The 23,060-nt window shown below is 42.3% G+C and overlaps 1 protein-coding gene across 2 annotated transcripts in view; it reads left to right on the forward strand.

Annotated features, from left to right (window-relative positions):
• The window catches only part of VAV3 (vav guanine nucleotide exchange factor 3), a 333,028-nt gene that overhangs the window by 187,932 nt on the left and 122,036 nt on the right, over window positions 1-23,060 (forward strand). For both annotated transcript variants that reach the window (XM_040359896.1, XM_040359897.1), the window contains exons 11-12: window positions 12,916-12,984; window positions 15,472-15,558. In XM_040359896.1, coding sequence (XP_040215830.1) covers window positions 12,916-12,984; window positions 15,472-15,558 — 156 coding nt within the window. The remainder of the gene's footprint in view (window positions 1-12,915; window positions 12,985-15,471; window positions 15,559-23,060) is intronic.

The raw sequence follows: 23,060 nt of genomic DNA on the forward strand, positions 1-23,060 counted from the left end.
ATATGACATACTGTGGATTTCCATTGCTGTAATTGTGAAAGGTAATAATTCAATTGTAAACATACACAATCTTGAGTGCTTAATGCTTTGCTCCCAGGATTCCCCCTGTGTGTTCCACCAAGTGCAACCACAGTCCCTGGTGTCTCCTGGTTGCTCTCACGGATCCCATGCGTCACTTCTGGCCCAGCAAGTGGAATGCATGCCAGGTTCTAGACAGCGTCCATCTTTCTGCACACCCTAGAGGGCTGTTTTCTTATATCTATTCAGTGGCACTTTTTTACATTGTAGTTTTTAATGAATAACTCTACCAAGGATTTTACACTATGAGAGGCTGCCTCTCCATTTAATTTTTGCCTGCCTAATAATCGTTTAGGAAAACATACTGGATCACAACAGGGAGGAGCCAGGATTCGTAATAGCAACCAGGAGACACCAGGGATTGTGGGACAGTTCCTCCTAAAGACCTGCAAGCCTTGTTGACTCTCCTTACTATAAACAGTAAGGGTGTCAATGACATCTGGTGAGTGCAGTGTGAATATATTATAGCATGTGGTGGAACACACAGGGGGAACCCTGGGAACAAGGTACGAAGCAATCAAGATTGCACTTTAATTATTATTTATCACTTAGGCCTTGTACTCACGGCAGGACATGTCCGATGAAAACGGTCTGCAGACCGTTTCCATCGGACATGTCTGGCCGGGGACTGCCCGGGGACTTCTGTTCGATGGCTATACACACCATCGAACAGAAGACCGCGCGTAAACAATACGCGGGGCGTGTCCGCGGTGTCGACGCGTCGATGACGCGGTGTCGCCGCGACAATGACGCGCCGGCGTGGGCGGCCTGCCTTGAAAATGCTTCCACGCATGCGTCAAAGTCATTCGACGCATGCGAGGGATGGCGGGCGGCAGGACATGTACGGTAGGTCTGTACAGACGACCGTACATGTCCGGGCGGACAGGTTTCCAGCGGACTGTTTTAAAGCAAGTCCGGGAAACAGTTGTCTGCTCAGAAACGGTCTGTCAGACAATTGTTTGCTGGAATCCTGTCCGCGCGGCTGTACACAAGAGGGAACATGTCTGCTGAAATTGGTCTGCCGACCAGTTTCAGCAGACATGTTTGGTCGTGAGTACGGGGCCTTATGTTTACAATTAAATTATTACCTGTCACTTACAATTACAGCAGTGGCATCCACAGTATGTGTGTCATATATAATTTTTGGCACCTACTAGTAGACTTTTTTATGTTATAGCAAGCACTGTCTGAGATTGATTTAATATTGGATAACTCTTTGTTGGACACAATAGACAGCAACTGCAAATATCATTACTATTTTTATCGTTTGTTTATCCAGGTGTGGGTGTTTCTCATTACAGTTTTGTAAGGATAATGCTACATGAGTTAGACCCGCTTTTGTGGCCACCAACCTAACTATTACATCGTCAACAGCACCAGTATGTAAGCAAACTCCCAGCCGCTATAGCAGTTTAAGTCTATGGGATTAATTTACTAAAACATAGAGGCAGTTTATTTTGTAAAGTGAATGTTTACTTAACAAGAGATGTTCCCATAGCGGGAAGCTTTTTCTCTTCTGTCATCCCATCGTGTGCAAGCACAATTCTTTTTTTCCTTGATTGAACATGATTGCACGTTTAAAGTTCATACAGCTTCACCTTATGAACTAAGTAAACATCACTTTGCAAAGTGATCACACCCTGCTTACTAAATCAAACCCAGTAAGTACAATTTTTCTCCGAGTCACTTCAATCGAAACATTTCATGCTTTTTTTCGGTTCATGTTGATGGTTTTTAGGTTGAAAGATCAGGAAACAGAGGCTATTCTGAGATTAAATATTGTGTTTCCACCATATAGTCTGTAAGGATTGGGCATCCTCCAGGTAAGCATTTAATTAGGGCAGGAAGATATAGTGCAGGTTGCCTTTGATGGCGGTTTGGAGCCTGATTGGAAGCAGAACAGGGATATAAGTCTTGCTGCGTCTCTAACCTGCTGCTGATGCTGGGGAAATGTCACTTTGACAAACAGGTGCTGCTTTAGCCCACGGAACAAACTACACTCAGAGGAGACCTTTTTATTTATTCCTCCTTTTTGCATTCTCAAATTATACCAGTTTCAATATTTGCAGAGTAGCCTTAGAGGCAAGGAAGTTATTAATGTACAGAACAAAGAACCTTCTTCCATATGAATCTGACTCGTAATTCCACATACTGGTCTGTATAATCCTTGGTCATAGTCTAAGCTTTTGAACTGTATAGACTTAAAGGAGATGTGGGCCAAAACTCTTTTGGCCCTACTTCTCCTGTGGATCACAGGAGTGCACTTAGATTTGCACTTCTGTGACACATATTCAGTCAGCAGTGGGCTAAAGTCCACTGTCGGCTGACGTCACTCAGCCAGTCCAGACTCTCGAGGGATCCCGACTTTTTTTTTTAACAGAACGTTTTTTTTATTGTAAAAGAGGCATAATCAGTACAAACAGCATATGGAAAAAAAAAATACTAAAAAACAAAAATATTACACAGCAATTTTTTGTCGTAAATGCCTAAAAATGACCTTGAAACAGCATGTATACAGTAATATTCCACGTCATAAAAGTATAATAATGAGGACCAGTTCATCTCTATATAGATTCATGCTAGAACTATAGGTACCCATAACCTCCACAGTAAATTTGGGTATTACCAACAGGATGAATCTGCATGAGATCTGTATAGGAGAAGAAGGCAAGGCAGCGAGGACGGGGAGAGAGGCAGCATAAAGATGATTGAGGAGCAGGCGCGCATGAGAATGGAAAACCAGAGAAGTGGTGGTGGGGGGGGAGCACCACCTCCGAGAAGCAATTATAGTCTGCCATTAGGCATTAGGCATTCATTCCTCTGCATCGATCCAGGTGGACCAGATTTTGTCACATCTTTTGGGGTTTTCTGCTCAAGATTTCTCGTCTAGCATAAAACACAAAAGTAAGGCATAACTTCATGTATCTATCTCCCACAATATCCTCCATATTGTTAAGTAAAATAACTTGAGGGTCCAGCGGGACTACAGTATCACAAATGTCTCTAAGAGTGTCAGCTACCCACTTCCAGTATGTGTCAAGTTTAGGGCAGGACAAAACCATATGGCAGAAGGAGCCACTCTCTGCACCACACCTAGGGCACCTGGGGTCTCTCTGTGGGAATATGTTGGCACAGTCTCTGTGGTGTGTAGTATACACGACAAAGAAATTTTAGCTGCACAAATCTGTTCCTAGCTGATATCATAGAGGGGACATGAGAAGAAACACAATCTCCCCAATCTTCCTCTGTGCGATCAGGAATGTCAGCTTTCCACCTCTTAAATGTACGACTCAACCCTGCCTCATGTACCAATGTCAGGAGACACCCAAATGTCTGACTGGTAGCTGGCTCAGCCTGTTAGTGTGGCGCTGGGAGCCTGAGCCAGCCGCTCCCACCCTCTCCACATCTTGGCGCTCCAGTGAGCCCTGGAAGGGCAGAGCAGAGAGCTGGTGACTGACAGTCACTGGTCCTCTGCTCATTGAAGCCTGAGAACTGGTAAATTAGCTTTTTTAATCTCTCAGTTCTTGGTCTAATGCCGCGTACACGCGATCGGTTTGTCTGATGAAAACGGTCTGATGGACCATTTTCATCAGACCAAACCGATCGTGTGTGGGCCCCATCGGTTATTTATCCATCGGGTTAAAAAAAATGGAACTTGCTTTAAAATGATCTGATGGATACCTAACCGATAGATAAAAAACGATTGTCTGTAGGCACGTCCATCGGTTAAAAATCCACGCATGCTCAGAATCAAGTCGACGCATGCTTGGAAGCATTGAACTTCATTTTTATCAGCACGTCGTGTTTTACATCACCGCGTTCTGACACAATCGTTTTTTTAACCGATGGTGTGTAGGCACGACTGACCATCAGTCAGCTTCATCGGATAACTGATGGAAAAATCCATCAGACCATTTTTATCGGATTGACCGATCGTGTGTACAGGTCATTAGAGCTGGCAGCATCACAGTGACGCTACATCAACCTAGTTGAGTATGTGTGTTTGTTATTTTGAAATCCCATACTTCTCTTTTTAAAAAAAGACTTGTTTTGTGTAGAAAAGTACTATTAATAGCACCTTTTTTTCATTTGGAACCCAGTAGACCTTTCCAATAACTAAGGTTTGTTTTTTTGTAAAGCTTCATATTCTAGAGACATCCTGTTTTCTCATATTGCATAGATCAAAACAGAATTCCAGACATGCTATATTTTTGGAATAGTCCAGCTTAGGCTAATGTAGCTATGTATATGTTATAAAAAGAGAACCATGATGTAAGGGGGACTCTGCTGTGGACTTTGACATGAGGATTACTCTGATATAATGGGTCATTCTGATGAGGACTCTCATGTAAAGAGAAATTCTGATGGGGACCCTGATTTAAGGAGGGACTCTCATGTGGACTCTGATGTAAGGATGGACTCTCATGTGGACTCTGATATAAGGAGGGACTCTTATGTGGACTCTAATGTCAGGAGGGACTCTCATGTGGAGCCTGAGTTAAAATATTCTGATGAGAAAGGTGCAGAGTGAATGTATTTTTGTTCAACCTTTATTATTGGCTCAGGTTTATTTGGAATTTCTTTGCTTTGTTTTACTGAACCGTTAGCCAGTTTGCAGAAGTAACACAATGAGAAAACCAGACGCAAAGTACTGCTTTCAGAGCGATTGTCCAATAATATGATCTTTTTTTTTTAAAGGGTACATTTTTATTGATATTTCACAAAAACAATAATAACAACATCCATAGTGCATACTACTATAGGATACAAAAAGCACATAATAGAATACAGGCAAAATAGCATTTGTTTATCTATAAACGTATTGTCAAAGTATACAGTAATTTAGACATTATCCATATCTTTAAAAGCGAATAAAGGTAAGCCTAAAAGAATGCTATGGTGTGTTCATCTGGTCATTTGAAGAACATATAATAAACAGAACTGATATATATATATATATATATATATATATATATATATATATATATATATATATATATATATATATATATATATATATATATATATATATATGTATGTATAATATAAACTTCATGGATATAACCTTTGCACCTACACTGAGAACAAATACTTTTAAGTTATACCACTCTTTATTACATTTGGCGATACATAACCCATCTCCATTTTCCGAGAAACAATTCCTTATATTTATCTTAAACAACAATATCACCAGAGACTGAATTGAGTCGCTCTGTTTTTCTCACATCTTTTAGGGTATCCCCTAGAGCAGGGGTGTCAAACTCAATTTCATCGTGGGCCGCATTAGCATTATGATTGCCCTCAAAAGGGCCGGTTGTATCTGTAAGATTAGATGTCCAACGCATCCCCTCCCCTTTACATTATACCGTGTTTCCCCGAAAATAAGCCCGGGTCTTATATATATTTTGGCAACATAAGACACAGTAGGGCTTATTTTTGGGGTCGGTCTTACCTTGTAATGTGCTGTCTTCTTTCCCCCTCTCTCTCCAGTGTGAACCAAGTTAAAATGCTTGTAAAATCTCATAATCCACTCTATTACACTATTATATAATGTACAATATATGTATTTCTGTAATATAATTGTGCCAAATACCTAAGTTATAGCGCCGCTCTGTGCTTCTGTGACCCGCCAGAGCTCTCTTCCCCGCACTTATATTACAGAAAAACACATTGTACATTATATACTACTGTAATAGAGAGGATTATAGGATTTTACAAGCATTTACAACTAGGGCTTATTTTCGGGGTAGGGCTTATATTGCAGCTCTCCTGGAAAGTAACGCTAGGTCTTATTTTCGGGGTAGGGCTTACTTTCGGGGAAACACGGTATGTCAAGAGCCACCCACCATCAGAAGTTGAGTCCCCCACTCCCCCTTACATCACAATGCACCCCCCTTTCCTTCCTGTTGCTGGGAAGAAGCTGGATGCATTTCTTGAAAGCAAAAAGTAAGGGCCTGGAGTAGGACCAGAGGAGGGCTGGAGCTCTCCTGCAGCTGCAGGAGAGGTGCGAGGGCCACATGAAATGGTCTGGAGGGCCGGATTCGGCCTGCGGGCCTTGTGTTTTCCACCTATGCCCTAGAGGCATACGTTACTACGTTATACGACGGTAATGCATTATTGATTAAGTCCACACAGAATTGAATAGTTGATGGGGTAGGGTTCTTCCATTTGAATTCCAAAGCTTTTTTGGCATTAAAGAACACTATTGTCAGTAGGATCTTTTTTAGAGCTAGCCAGATCCTTCTCTTCAAAGTCCCCTAACAGACATCTTACTGGAGAGCAGATATTTGGGGGGCCATCCTGTCCTCCAGAAACCTGAGGATTGCCACCCATAATCTCCCAACACAGGGGCACATCCAAATCATATGAAAATAATCACCCACTACAGCATGACAGTGGTGGCATTCTGATGAATCTACCCTACCTATCTTATATAGACATGCTGGGGTATAGTAAATTCTGTGTAAGAAGTTGAATTGTATTAGCTTATCCCTGGCTGATATCACAGAGGGCAATAAAGATCCGACTACCTCAGACCATCATTCTTCTGTTAGGGAAGGAATGTCGGAGGTTGATTATCTAGCTATCTTCATCATCCTCGGGGAGGAGGAAGTCAAGAGAAGTGAATAATATTGAGAAAAAAGTTTTAAGTGATCATCCTCAAATAACAGTTTCTCTAGAGAGGCAGCCTGAAACCTCTGTCAGTCCAAATTAAGCCGCTACTGCATGAAGTAATTGCAGATAGCCAAAGAAAAATTTGTTGGGAATCTTATATGCCAACTGCAGATCTCTAAATGTTTTAAAAGTATGGTCAGAAAACAGTTAGTGAGTATATTTAATTCCAAAACTAGCCCAATGCGTCCCTTTTGGGATCTTATGTATTTCAGCTTGTTGGGGATTATACCAGAGTGGAGCATTGGGAGATGTGCTTACGGTGGTACCCCTATTCTCTTATTAAAGAGATGAAAAATATTATGAGAGAGTTTAAGAATACCTGCCCCAACTAAGGGGTATGGGCCATTTCTGTATAAAACATTGATCAACGCTTCATAAGACTGAACCAGAGCAGCTTGAGTAGCCACAGAGGCAAAGTCTAGATCTGCGAAGAACCACCAGTGTATATGGGTCAACTGGGATGCCAAATAGTAGCATTGAAGACTTGGTAAAGCCAGGCCACCCGCCAGAATAGGCAAATATAACATCTCAAGGGATATCCCAGGTAGCCTAGATCCCCAGGGAAAATAGGTAAGTATCATATTTTTTTCTGTAAATAGTTTTTGGGGATATAAATTGGGGCATGACAGAATATGAAGAGAAATATGGGAAGGTATATCATTTTAAATATATTGATTTGACCTAGGAGATTAAGAGGTAACTTGGACCAAGTCTGAAAAATAGTCCTCATTCAGGCCATTAAAGGGGAGAGATTATTAGAACTATATGTACTTAGTGGTAACTGAATCTCAACTCCCAAATACCGAAATCTGGAGACCACCTGTAATGGGACATCCGGGGGCATCGTAGGGGCAAACAAGGGATCAAATGGGAAGACAATTGACCTACTCCAATTAACTTTGAACCCAAAGCAGGCACCAAATCTTAAAATTATACCCAATGCATTGGTCAATGGCCCATTAGAATCTGCTAAATATAGTAGGATATCGTCAGCACATAAAGAGGTTTTTTCTTCCGGAGTGTTTATCCAGCATCCCTTAACTGCCCTAAGCATAGCTGCCAGTGGCTCTATAGCTAGGGCAAACAACAGGGGCAACAATGGGCACCCCTGCCATGTGCCCCAACTTATTTTGAAACTATCATTACTAATATTCACTCACACAACGAGCTATGGGGTGATAGGACTCACAAAAGTTGTGGCCCTTGTGCGGTTTGGGAATCAGAACAATTAATGCTTCCCAAAGAGAATCTGGGAGCACACCATTGTCAAAAGTGTCTTTGTATACCTCTAGTAATATTTGTGCAAAAAAATATTTGTAAGTACAATACCACTCTACAGGGTACCCATCCAACCCTGGGGTTTTGTTAGGGGCAAGGGAGTGCATCGCTTCTTCTATTTGTGGTACAGAGATAGAGAGATCTAGATCTGTTGCTGTGTATTGGGACAATACAGTAAGCGGGATAGGTTCTAGGTAGTGCTGAACCTCTTCTGCTCCATAACTTACACAGGAGGATTATAGATTAGAAAAAACTGTATGAATACATTTGCTATATCATCTGGAGAAATACAGAGGGTTTGGTGTTCATTATAAACACAAGGAATAGAGGCAGGAGCGTGTTGAGAATGGGCTAGATATGTTAACAATTTGCTATTTTTATCTCGCATTTCATATTAGGATTGGTAAAGTAGTTTCTTTTGTGTCTTTTCAACCAATACTAAATCAAGTTTGCGAGAAAAATCTCTCCACACATCTCTAAAATTAGAAGAGGTCGGGGTTCTAACATATTCCACTTCAGCTTCTGTAGCTGCCTGTTCACATTCTCGAATCTACCATTCCCTATCAGATCTAAGTTTCCTAAAGACCTCTGAAATAGACCCTCTGATGGAGGCTTTAAAAGCATCCCATGTAACACTCAGTGATACATCATCTTATTCTCTGCCTAGAAATTACCTATAGCGTTTGCAGAAGACCTTTTCAAGCACTCCTCCTTTAACCACAATGAGCTCAGTCTCCACAATTTATATCCACACAATGGACCCATGGCTAGAGTCAATATTAGAGAGGAGTAATCTGAAATTGCCCTCAGAATATATTGAACCTCCACCACCCTAGGTAAAATATCCTTGGACAGAAAACACATTTCCAACCAAGAGAAAGCACGAGTATCTGGGTTTTTCCATCTCCAAGCCTCTACCAGACTATATATGACATACAAGCCTCTAGTGGGGATCTGCATCTGGTCATGACACATAATCGTTCTATATGAGGAGAAAGCACCGTGTTCAAGTCTCCTGCTAAAAAAAATCAGGCCCTCTGCCACCTGGAGCACCTTCGCCATCAATACTTCCCACACAGCTATGGTAAATGTGGTGGAACATAAACTGCGACAAAAGAATTGGGTAAATTGTCTGTCTATTATGAGAAACAGCACAACAAAGCTCTCAAACGGGTCTGTTACAATAGTTTTTGGAGTACATGATGGGGACTTGGCCACCAGCACAGAAACTCCTCTGGCGGAATTAGAATTCATGGAGTAAAAAACATGGCCTATAAATGCCCGTTTAAGGGCCAGTATTTGGGATCCAACCAGGTGGATTTCCTGTAAAAGAATAATATGGGATTTGTGGTTTTGTATATAATTGAAAACTAGTGCACACTTGATCTTGAAATGAAGGCCTCTCACATTCCAGGAGAGTGGATTATAGGTTTGATGGCATGAGAACGAAAAACTACAGTATAATACTGACTGTTAGGGTATTTTGGCGAAGGGCCCCCGGAGAGCACAAAGAGCAACAACCAAGTCTGCAACAACCATGGAGATGGTGGTGAGAACCGTATACTTTCTATAAAGAGTGAAAAGCATTATCGGCGTAGGCTAAAAACAAAAAACATAACTAAAACAACAAAAGTGAGTAACACAGTATGAAATGATCCAAATTGTAGGATCATGGAACCAAACCCTCCCACCCTGCCCACAGTCCCAAACATACTACAGGCTTCCCCCCCCCCCAAACCTCAATACAACTATATCACCCTAGTAGGGAAATTCTTCTTCGTCCAGCCTGAGATGAAGAAAAGGGTGTAGATGTGATAAACAGCAGAACAAATATTGAACTACTTCAAAGCGTGTAACCATTTTAGTCAGCCAAACAACACAGGGCTATATAGGAAGATATAATCAGATATATTAATCATAATAGACCAAACATTTGGTAAGGAATGGCAGTAAAGAGGCATTGACTCTCTGCTCCTGGATAATACGATAAAAGAGTAGACATATAAGACAGTGGTCTCAAAGTACCGGCCCGCGGGCCATTTGCGGCCCGCGGACCAGTTATAAATGGCCCGCAGGCAGGGTGGAAGTGGGGGGAGCAAAGAGTAAAAAAAAAAAAAAAAAAAAATTTTTTTTTTTTTTTTTTTTTTTTTTGAGCTGGTGCTATCTGGTGGTGAGCCGTTGGTATTACAAGTTATTACCACCAGATGTGAGCTGGCGCCATCTGGTGGTGGCCGTTGGTATTACAAGTTAAGCATTACAAGTTAAACAGCAATTCTAATGTCATTTTACACTATTTTCACTGCCATCTTCTTCCCTCTAATTAGAACCCCCAAACATTATATATATTTTTATCCTAACACCCCAGAGAATAAAATGGCGATCGTTGCAATACTTTCTGTTACGCCGTATTTGCGCAGCGGTCTTACAAGCGCACTTTTTTGGGGAAAAATTACACTTTTTTTAATTAAAAAATAAGAAAACGGTAAAGTTATTCCCATTTTTTTTTTAATATTATGAAAGATAATGTTACCCTGAGTAAATTCATACCCAACATGTCACGCTTCAAAATTGCGTCTGCTTGTGGAATGCCGTCAAACTTTTTTACCCTTTAAAATCTTCATAGGTGACGTTTAAAAAAATCTACAGGTTGCATGTTTTAAGTTACAGAGGAGGTCTAGGGCTAGAATTATTGCTCTCGCTCTACCAATCGCAGCGATACCTCACATGTGTGGTTTGAACACTGTTTACATATGCGGGCGCTGCTCGCGTATGTGTTCGCTTCTGCGCGCAAGCCCGTCGGGACGGGGTGCGTTTGCTGGCTCCTAGATTCCAAGCAAATTTGTCAAACCCTGCCTTACACCAGTGCTGGTGGTAATAATGCGCTCGCTGACACCAGTGCTGGTGGTAATAATGCGCTCGCTGACACCAGTGCTGGTGGTAATAATGCGCTCGCTGACACCAGTGCTGGTGGTAATAATGTGTTCGCTGACACCAGTACTGTTGTTTTTGAAGTTTGAAAGTTTGCATGCGGCCCCCCATGGCATATGAAAACTTGTCTTGTGGCCCTCAGGTAATTTGAGTTTGAGACCCCTGATATAAGAGATTAGGTGCTTCCCAGAGACTCCAGTCATCTGTTGGCTTTTGGACTTTAGAATTGGACTTTGCCCTTATGTACCATGCGAAGCCTCGCAGGGTACAGTATACTATATGGCAGGCTGCGGTCACGCATGGTTTGTTTCACACTCCGGAATGCTGCAGAAAAATCAGGAAAGATGGTGATATGATTATTGTTATAGAGCAATTCAGGCATATTCCAAGCATGTTGCAGAATTATTTGTTTATCACTGAAGTATAGAAAGTGAGCCAGTAATGGCCTTGGATATTGTCCGGGTGGAGGAGCCCTCAGCGGGAGCTTGTTTGTTTGCGAACAGATGGGAGAAGCTCTCCTTCCCAAAGGTTTGTTTTAGCCAGGTGAATAAGAATTCTTCAGGACGTTTTCCCTCCAAACCCTTTGGGAATCCCAGGAACCAGAGGTTATTACGGCGGAATCTGTCCTCAATATCCTCAGGCTTAGCTTCCTGTGACTTGTGGCCTCCCGACCCACCTCTCTAACAGTCACCATAAGGGGTTTAGATCATTCCCCACTGCACTAATGCGTTGTTCTGCATTGTTAACTCTGTGCAGGACTTTCTAAACATCATCTTTTAAGATGACAAAGTCCACTCGGAGGGCTTCTACTTGTGTAGAAAGTGAGAAATGGCATGTCTTGATGGCCTCCATAATTGGTGTCAGGGACGGTTCTCCTACCTTGGCCCCCGAGGTTCCTGTCATCGGCTCTGCAGATGAAGAGGCTATCGTAATAGCCAGCGGATCTATAGCATCCAGCCAGTCTTATTCTCCCTCGGCCCATGGTTGGACATCAGCAGCAGGGGAGCATGGCGGCTCCTGTGTGTCCTAGGCATGCCATCTTGGCTGGACTTGTGGGCAAAATGAGAGAGCTTCTCAGCAGGTGTTGGCTGAAGGCTTGGCCCTGTCTTTACCATGGCTAGATGCCTGAAGTGTCCTGGAGGTGATCCTAATGGTCTGGCATGGAGTAAGCAAGTCTTGGGTTGATCAGGATACTGTAGGATCTCAGTGTGGTCCATAGCTCTAGAGAAAGGCTGCTTACATACTGGAAGTCAGACACGTCCTCTATAATATGATCATTAGTACACAGTTTTGAACAGCCAAATACGACAGTTCATTCAAAACTATCTAAAGGGGCAAGCATGAATACATTTCTTGTACGTTAACATAACAAATGATTTTCGTTTAATCGGTACAGTATTCGTCCGTAAAACATTGAGTTACCAAGACAGTGCATGCTTGGAAATGAAAGAATAAATTACAGTACAATACAATACATCATCACAGAAAGTTGCATTCTGTGTTGTGAGAATTTTCGTAACTCTAGTAACCTATTTGTTTTCGATATGAGACCAGCATGCAAAAAACAGGACGCTCATTAATATTCTCATTGTGTTTACCAAGCTTAAGATTGAGAAAATACAGTCGATGTTGAACCCTCTGTTGTGCCATTTCAGATCCTTAGTATCTAGTGACATCATTGTGGTATGAGCCATACTTCTATTCTAGCAAAAAATAAAAATAAGGGTAGGTCAGTTACCTTATCTGCCTTTCTATGTATTGTTACCGCTGCCTGCATTCTTTTTTATGACACAATCAAGCTAGTCTTATTGCATCTCTTAGTCTCTTACCAAATTAAACTTTGTATTCTGTTATTGTCGGTGTTGCAGTTACTAATGATAGAAGGGAGATCTGTAATTCCCTGGTAATTAATCACTACTGTTGAATCCACGTGATGCTTTGTATGATTTCTTTCAGGAGCTGGTTAAACACACTACTGATGATACAGAAAAAAATAACCTGCGTTTGTCACTTGATGCAATGAAGGTATCTGTTTTATCTACTTTATCTCTATTCTATTTTTATAGGTTGGTTCTCAATTGCTGGATTGGATTACTGAATTACAGTAATCTCCGAGAACCGATAAAGTAAAGCTATCATACTTGAGGCACTGGCTGAGGCACTGCATAGATTTTTAACATTCATACTACCATTCCCAAGTAATATTTAGATGCCGTGAAATCTTCTATTCTATTATATAGAGCAGCCTGTCAGTTGTAAAGAAGCTGAAAGGTGTTGGATATCTTGACACTGCTCTGTGTTTGGACACTACAATGTAAGATTCAAGCTAGCTGGTGCCAAGTGGAATTATTATTATTTTGTAACATTAATCCATAAACTGATGCAATCAACAAAAACATAAAATTGTTTAAATAGTCATTTGCTGTATGCCTAATGCCGCTTACACACAATCAAAATTTTCTACAACAAATGTTTGATGTGGAGGCTCCATCAGACATTTGCTGTCGGAATTTCCGACAACAAAAATTTGAGAGCTGATTCTCAAATTTTCCGACAACAAGTTTTGTTCATCTTCATTTTTCTCGGCTCGTCGTAAGTGTTGTACGTCACTGCATTCTTGGCGTTCGGAATTTCCGACAACATCTGTGTGACCATGTGTATGCAAGACAAGTTTGAGCCAACATCCATCAGAAAAAAATCTACAGTTTTTTTGTCGGAATGTCCGGTCGTGTGTACGTGGCATTAGAGTTTTGGTAGGTTACATTCTATTGTTCTAAGAAAGTCATTTCAGCCTTTTCCCCTTCTCTGAGCATAAGTTGTCAGCTGCCTCCCTGATGTGTGGGTTTCTCTTGATGTGGACCAACAATAACACTATTGCACCAGATTTTAATGAGGTTGGACCTGATACATTAGGGCAGCGATGACGAACCTTGACAACCCCGATGTTTTGGAACTACAATTCCCATGATGCTTACCTACACTGCAGTGTAGGTGAGCATCATGGGAACTGTAGTTCCAAAACATCTCGGGTGCCAAGGTTCGCCATCACTGCACTAGGGTCTGTTTACAGCTTTTTTTTATTATACACAAAGGCATTAAAATGTTATCACTTTCATCCCACATCTGTAAAATAAAGGGTTTTAATAAATAAAGGGTTTTACTTTCTTTTCCAATGTGAACAGTTTTTTCTTTCTTTTTTAACTGCCACTTTTTTTTTTATTATTCAGGGGAAACCCATTGACAGCTGCTAACTCATCAGTTGTTTAGGATGCTACATTGCAGCGCTCAGTGCATTGCATTGCAGCACTGCAGTGCATTGTTCACCCAGATGAACACCCTACAAATTGGGGTGTTTGGTCCGTACCGTTCACCCATCCCTAGTAACAACTATTATGCCGCGTACACACGACCGTTTTTCATGACGAGAAAAATGCCATTTTTTTATTTGGTCGTGAAGAACGGTCGTGTGTATGCTCCAGAGCATTTTTCTCGACGAGACATTTTTCACGTTGTTCTTTTTCACGTCGTGAAAAACGGTCGTGTGTACGCTTTAAGGAGGGGGAAAAAACACGCATGCTCAGAAGCAAGTTATGAGATGGGAAAATTAGCAAAAGCAGCCCAAAGGGTGGCGCCATTCAAATGGAACTTCCCCTTTATAGTGCTGTCATACGTGTTGTACATCACCGCACTTTGCTCGAGCATTTTTTTTCACGAACGTGTGTATGCAAGGCAGGCTTGAGAGGAATCACGACAAATCACGTCGAGAAAAACATCGCTTTTTTGCATGACATGAGTAACGGTCGTGTGTACGCAGCATAAGGGTTCGTTCTTACATCAACTGTGATTGGCTCTGATGTTGAGGTGTGAGCTATTACTCCAGTTTGTTCTTAACATATTAGCATGTACAAAAAGAGTTACCGTATTTATCGGCGTATAACACGCACAGGCATATAACACATACCCTAACTTTAAGAGGGAGGTTTCAGGAAGAAAACTTTCCACGGCCCCCTGTGTATAACACGCAGGCACAGTTTACCCTCTATTTTCACTGTAAAGTGAGTGTTATACGCCAATAAATACAGTATTTGCTGAACCTTGCATAAAAGCAGAAGTAAAAGTACATTATACAGTATGTATATGTATTTGTGTACATATTTACAGATTTGTAGATCTCCAATCTATTTAGCAGCTTATGCTCACTGAACTGAGCTACAAAGCAGGTGTGTTGTTTCCTATCGGACATACCTGACTGATAAACGTGTACTGTGATAGAAGAATAGAAAAGCACAATCACTATTGAACAGTCAACATATGAATTAAGCAAACATGACTACACCTTTGTACATGTAATATTTCAAACCATAGATAGCAAGTTTTCAAAATCTGATCACATTAATACATTTTTTACATTAAGGTGATCAAATTCAACTGGATAATATCTAAAAAAACGATAATAGGACATAAAACTTCACATTACAAACACTGCATTATTGCTTTTACTTTGTGTTGCAGGATTTAGCTCAATATGTGAATGAGGTTAAAAGAGACACAGAAACCATGCGGGAAATCGAGCAATATCAACATTCCATTGAGAACCTGGTGAGTGTTTCTTGCCTTGTAAGTAGTGAGAGGAAGCCAGTCCGTGCTGAAGTAAGGTCAGTGGGTCAGTATGGTCAGTGGGTGCAGTATGTAGGTAAAAACAACCTTCCACAAGTATGTACAGTGTGATAATAAATAAACAGGCTAAATACTAAGTATTAGGTTTCAGGGTTGGCTTACCAGTCCTGCTGACTGCATTATTTTTTTTTCAGGCCTTTTCCCTTTATTTTTAATTGGTGAGCCTGCCAGTAACACAACAGTGACAATGCTCACTCACTACTACTATTGTATCTATGCAGGAGCAGCATTGTCTCCCTTGGAAAGAAGGTATATTTGGACTACAGAAAAACTCCCCCTTTCTTCATCTTTAAAACACAGGGGGAGGCATTCTGTAGTCCACAGGAAAAGAGATATGGAAATAATGCTAAATGATAACAGCAGAGGCAAAAAGCACAGGAAATTATTAGCTTACAAGATTTCTGTCAGGAGAAACTCGTGTTTTTGTTGCTCTATATATGCAAAAGGCTTTCCTTGGTACATTTAAGGGACCACAATAGAGCACAAAGGATAAGTTCATTGTTAGGGTTTACATGCACTTTAACCAGTAGGGGCGCGTGCTATAGTCGAAAGACCGCTACAACACGGACCCCAAATGCCTGAAGGATGTCAATAGACGTCCTCCCCTTTGCAGGCACCCCCTGCAGGGCGTGTGCGGCGCATGCTGTGATCACCGAGTCACTGAGACTTGGGTGATCACGGATCCGAGTAAGGGGCCAGTCCCGGCCCCTTACCATGTGATCAGCTGTCAGCCAATGACAGCTGATCACGTGATCTTAGCAAAGCGCGGTAATCGTTTTTTTTTCTCCTCGTGCTGACAGCGTGAGTAGAAAAAAAAACGATCACCGGCTGCTATGTGAGGGACAGATATGCGCATATATACACTGTGATTTTAGTAATAAACTGACCTTTAATAACAGTATTCTATTCTATTCCATCCTAGAGCAGGAGGTCGCGGGCCACATCAGAGGATTCCGCGGGCCACTGGTTGGGCACCCCTGCTGTATACACTCACCGGTCACTTTATTAGGCACACCTGTTTAATTGCTTGGTATCACAAATTGCAAATCAGCCAATCACATGGCAACAACTCAATGCATTTAGGCATCTGGACGTGGTGAAGACAGCTTGCTGAAGTTCAAACCGAGCATCAGATTGGGGAAGAAAGGGCATTTAAATTACCTTGAACGTGACATGGCTGTTGGTGCCAGATGGGCTGGTCTGAGTTTTTTTTAAAACTGCTGATCTGCTAGGATTTTCACGCACATCCATCTCTAGGGTTTACAGAGAATGGTCTGAAAAAGAGAAAATATCCAGTGAGCAGCACTTGTGTTGAGGAAAATGCCTTGTTGATGTCAGACATCCGAGGAGAATGGGCAGACTCGTTCGAGATGATAGAAAGGCAACAGTAACTCAAATTACCACTCGTTACAACCATGGTATGCAGAATACCACCTCTGAACACACAACACATCGAACTTTAAAATAGATGGGCTACAGCAGCAGAAGACTACACTGGGTGCCACTCCGGTCAGCTAAGAACAGGAAACTGAGGCTACAATTTCAACAGGCTCACCTAAATTGGACAATACAACATTGAAAATGTTGCCTGGTCTGATAAGTCTCGATTTCAGCTGCGCCATTCAGATGGCAAGGTCAGAAAGTAAACAACATGAAAGCATGGATCATCCTGCCTTGTGTCAACGGTTCAGGCTGGTGGTGTATTGGTGTGGAGGATGTTTTCTTGGCACACTTTGGGCCCCTTAGTACCAATTGAGCATCGTTTAAACACCACGGCCTACCAGTATTGTTGCTGACCATGCCCATCCATTTATGACTACAGTGTACCCAACTTCTGGTTGCTACTTCCAGCAAGATAATGCACCATGTCACAAAGCTCAAATCATCTCAAAGGCTGCGTTCACACCTGAGCGTTTTGTCGCCTGAAGCATGAAGCTCCAAAACGCGAGAGGGGAAAAAATACATTATTCTCAATGGAGATGGTTCACATCTCTACTCCAAAACGCCTGACGCCGAACGCCTGAAGCTCAAACAAGTTCTGGACCCTTTTTTGTCACTCAAATTGAGCGTATTTGGGCGTTTTTCTGTTTTTAACATTGGTGACCCTAGACCTGTCCAAATTCGCGACAAAACGTGGTAAAAAACGCCGCAAAAATCGCGGTAAAAAACTCTGCAAATATGGTGACAAAACGCAGTAAAAACGCCACAAAATCACGGCAAATGCTACACTCAGGTGTGAATGCAGCCAAACTGGTTTCTTAGACATGGCAATGAGTTCACTGTACTCCAATGGCTTTCACAGTCACCAATCCAATAGAGCACCTTTGGGATGTGGTGGAGATTTGCATTATGGATGTGCAGCCGACAAATCTGCAGCGTGATGCTATCATGTCAATATGGACCAAAATCTCTGAGGAATGTTTCCAACACCTTGCTGAATCTATGCTACCAAGAATTAATGCAGTTCTGAAGGCAAAAGTGGGTCCAACCTGGTACTAGCAAGGTGTACCTAATAAAGTAGTCGATAAGTGTGTGTATATATATATATATATATATATATATACACACACACACACATATATATATATATATATATATATATATATATATATATATATATATATATATATACATACACACATATATATATATATATATTATTATTATTATACAGGATTTATATAGCGCCAACAGTTTGCGCAGCGCTTTACATCAGGGAAGACAGTACAGTCACAATACAATTCAATACAGGAGGGATCAGAGGGCCCTGCTCGTTAGAGCTTACAATCTAGAAGGGAGGGTCAAGTGGAACAAAGGGTAGTAGCTGTGGGGGATGATCAGATGGACTCAAATGCAAATACAGTTGTTAGGTGTGGGTAGGATAGGCTTCTCTGAAGAGGAGGGTTTTCAGGGATCCTCTAAAAGCTAGTAGAGAAGGAGATAGGCGGATAGATTGGGGTAAGGAGTTCCATAGGTTTGGAGAGGCTCTGGAGAAGTCCTGGAGACGAGCATGGGAGCAGGTGATGAGAGAGCTAGAGATATATATATAATAATATATATATATATTTTTCCACACATATATATATATATATATATATATATATATATATATATATATTTTAACATGCTAACTAGAGTTGACGAATATATTAACATCAAAGAAGAAAAAAGAAACAGGTCATATACAAAGTATAATGTTACTAATAAATAAGGAATAAGAAACCAAAATCAATATTTTTTAGCAAAGGAACACCAAGATTTGCAGCTTCATATTGAACACTTCTTATGAGCTTAACGTTTTTGTTACCAGGGGTCATTGAAGCCTAGACACTCAGACCAAATTTAGCAGCATCGCAGTTTTATAACTTGATTATAGTTGTATGACTAATTTGTCAGTTTGGCAGTGGGGTCTAAGAATTAATAAAGCGCACAGTTGCACATTTCTAGTTCTCTGCTGCAATGTTAATTAACATTCTCCTTGAATAGGGCATGATGCCTGAGGGCAAAATACTCTCACAAAGTAGTTAAAGTAAACCTGTCATGGGAGGAATAAAGAAGTGGCCATGGCAGACCTCTTTTTGATTGTAGTATTTACCTTGTCCTCATTCTGAACTACTTCAATACTTTCTGACGCACGGGCCAGGAAAAATGATACAGATCAGAAAAGCTGGAAAAAATACATAATTCCTTATCGGCATACTTTTTCTGGGTCATCGACTCCAAGTACTGAAGACCTGGGCCAGAATGAGAGTCAAAATGTTCCCATTATAACAGGTTTCCTTTAAAGGATAAGTTCACCTTTTAACAAAAGTTTATAAACGCTAATTTGTGGAAAGTAAAAAAATTAGCATTTCCTATTTTTGGGTTTGGGAGCCTGGAAAGCATTGCACAAGCGATCAGCAGATGACTGGTACCATGCAGGACTCCTGCAGACTTGACAGTGTATCTGTTTGCTTGTACCTCATACAGGCAAGCTGATACTCACTGACAGAAAGAATGAATGAACAGCGCAGTGGTAGTTAACTGAGAACTACAAGCTGCAAAGGCTGTTGGGACTTGTAGTTTCCCATTAACTGCCATGTTAGTTTCAAAGAGTGACAGCGGGTGCCTGGAGAATATGCTTGCCCGCTGTCACTGGGGAGTGGGGAGAGGCCGCAGCTGCTGGAGCATGTCACATGTTCCGCCATAAATACGGGTGAAACATGTAGCATGTTCAAAAAGGTGAACTCATCCTTTAACCCAACCAGAAGCTCTGGCGCAATATGAAGCTACAATTGTGCATAGGGGTTGATTTACTAAATCTGTTGCAGCTGTGCATGGTAGCCAATCAGCTTCTAACTTCAGCTTGTTCAGTTAAGCTTTAACAATAAAACCTGGAAACTGATTGGTTTCTATGGAGAGCTGCACCTGACTTTGCACTCTCCGGTTTTAGTAAATCAATCCCATTGTGTTTTGTTCTCGAACAGGGGTCTCCAAACTGCATTCCGAGGGCCGGATGTGGCCCTTTGCCAGCCTTTATCCGGCCCTTGGGGCAGTATTGCTCCCAATGATATGAGGCGCTATTCCTCCCAATGACACCAACAATGGGGCTCTATTTCTTCCACTAATAGCAATGATGAAGCACTATTCCTCCTCCTTCTGCCCACCAACACTGGGGCCATGTTTATTCTCACTGATGCCATTGGTCAGAATCCGGCCCCCCTAAAGGCGCAAAGACAGTAAACTAGCCCTTTGCTTGAAAGGTATGGAGACCCCTGTTCTAAAATATTCTTTGGTTACAAAGAAAAAAAACCTTTTCTACAAAATGTTGAATATAACTTTACTCATGCCTCTTGTTGAGTAGCATGAAAGTGAAACCTTATGTTTCTAGAAACCACTAAAAACACATACAAGTGAAAGCAGGAAGGGCATAATACTAAACACATAGAAACAAAACACAGTTTGACTGTTGCCTAGGAAGGGGATGGCGATATGGTGAGACGAAGTGCAAAATAATATATTCAATGTACACAATTTAAAGTCCAATTCCAGGAGTTAGACAAATCCTACCCTTGCATTGTCCCACCCTCCAGCGCTGCAAGGGTTAACTGCTCATTAAAGCGGGGGTTCACCCTTAGAGGGCACTTTTCCCCCTTAGATTCCTGCTCGTTATTACTAGGGGAATCGGCTATTTATTTTAAAATATGTGCAGTACTTACCCGTTTACGAGACGCATCCTCTCCGTCGCTTCCGGGTATGGGCTTCGGGAATGGGCGTTCCTTCTTGATTGACAGGTTTCCGAGAGGCTTCCGACGGTCGCATCCATCGCGTCACGATTTTCCGAAAGAAGCCGAACGTCGGTGCGCAGGCGCAGTATAGAGCCGCACCGACGTTCGGCTTCTTTCGGCTACGAGTGACGCGATGGATGCGACCGTCGGAAGCCTCTCGGAAGAATGTCAATCAAGAAGGAACGCCCGCTCCCGAAGACCCATACCCGGAAGCGACGGAAGAAGATGCAGCTCGAAAACGGGTAAGTACTGCACATATTTTAATATAAATAGCCGATTCCCCTAGACCGAACGAGCAGGAAGCTAAGGGGAGATTTTTTTTTTTTTTTTAAATGGGTGAACTCCCGCTTTAAGTCTAGGTCTGCTCTTGTAGGCTCCCCTTATCCAAGAAACCTCTCTAAGGCCCCGTACACACGTTCGAGGAACTCGATGGGCAAAACACATCGTTTTGCTCGTCGAGTTCCTTGTGAAGCCGCCGAGGATCTCACCGAGCCAAGTTTCCTCATTGACTAACGAGGAAATAGAGAACATGTTCTCTATTTGGCCCGACGAGATCCTCGTCGGCTTCCTCGGCCAAAAGTGTACACACCACCGGGTTTCTCGGCAGAATACGGCTCCGATCGAGTTTCTGGGTGAATTCTGCCGAGAAACTTGGTCGTGTGTATGGGGCCTAAGGCGCTTTACCCGGAACGCACACCTGTCTCCCTTAATGTACAATGCAGGGTTAATAGTCCTGTATTGTTCCAAATGAGGCTAAGACCCCTTTCACACTGAGGGCGTATTGCAGGCGCTATAGCGTTAAATATAGCGCCTGCAATCCGCCCTCAAACAGCTGCTATATTGTCTCCAGTGTGAAAGCCTTAGGGTTTTCACACTGGAGCGTTGCGCTAGCAGGACAGTAAAAAAAGTCCTGCTAGCCGCATCTTTGGAGCGGTGAAGGAGCAGTGTGTATACCGCTCCTGCCCATTGAAATCAATGGGACACTGAGGCTATTTCGGCTGCTAGCGGGGCGGTTTTAACCCTTTCTCGGCCGCTAGCGGGGGTGAAAAGCACCCCGCTAGCGGCCGAAATGCGCCACAAATCCGCCCATAGCGTCGGGGTAAAAATAGCAGCGTTTTACCGCCAACGCTATGAGCGACTCAGTGTGAAAGAGGTCTAAGGGACTTATGACGAGATCCTTTCTCGCCCAGGTCCTGCTCTCCCGACACTCCTCTGCTACCAGTGAGTCAGCTGATGGTCCAGTCATCCAAGGTTCCGGGGTCCGAACTACAGCTATGTGCCGTTCAGACCCATTAAGAACAAACACCAGGCAGGCTGTATGTAAGTTCAGACAGGACTCTTTATTTTCAAGTACACAGCACACTTTTATACAGAATTTTGGAACATCCCACTCCCAACAACCGCTTTCCTATTGGTCAATTGTAAAGTATATGCAGTCTTCACTCAAGTCCTCCTTGACCATGCAAATGAGGACTTGAAATTGTCAACAGGGATTGGTCCAATAGCTTGGATAGAAAGACTTGTGTATTGAAACAGAAGCCCCAGGGGGTAATCAATGTACACAATAACCCGGTCTACTTAATTACTACCTCTGAGAGGTTACATTGCTTTAGACAATAGAATGCTAATTCAATACAGCTGACAGGAGGCTTCTGACCTTTAGAACAATACAAAGTCCCTTAGCGTAAACACATACATCTTCAACCACACATAATAGATTCAATTAACCTTCAATCCCTAATTCTAGCCAGACGGACTGTCTCCGACACCCGCTCTTAACCTGCAGAACACAATAAAAGGTATTTCACAAGCTGGTTCCACTTAGCATTTCAAAAGCCTTGCATTGAATGTCCCTCTCCTGTGTAACAGATGTCAAGTAGAAACACTTTAATATCTCAAGGTCCATGACATTACTTCCCCTGGGAAACAGTCCAACAGCCGCAGTGGGACCCAAACGGGTCAACTCGAGGATGTTGGAAAAGTAGTCTTAAAGTTCCAGGACTGTCTGCTGGGATGACCCATCTGCCTTCCTGTTTTGAGGTCCTGGCCCATAATCGGACGGCAAGAGGCTTGCATTCAGTCCTCTCCAAAAGCCCCTGTCCCGGCTAGGTCTGTCACACATCTCCCCCTTTGGCAGGAGACTAACACTGGGAAAGA

This window comes from Rana temporaria, chromosome 7 (genome assembly GCF_905171775.1).
Source record: "Rana temporaria chromosome 7, aRanTem1.1, whole genome shotgun sequence".
Classification (NCBI taxonomy): domain Eukaryota; kingdom Metazoa; phylum Chordata; class Amphibia; order Anura; family Ranidae; genus Rana; species Rana temporaria.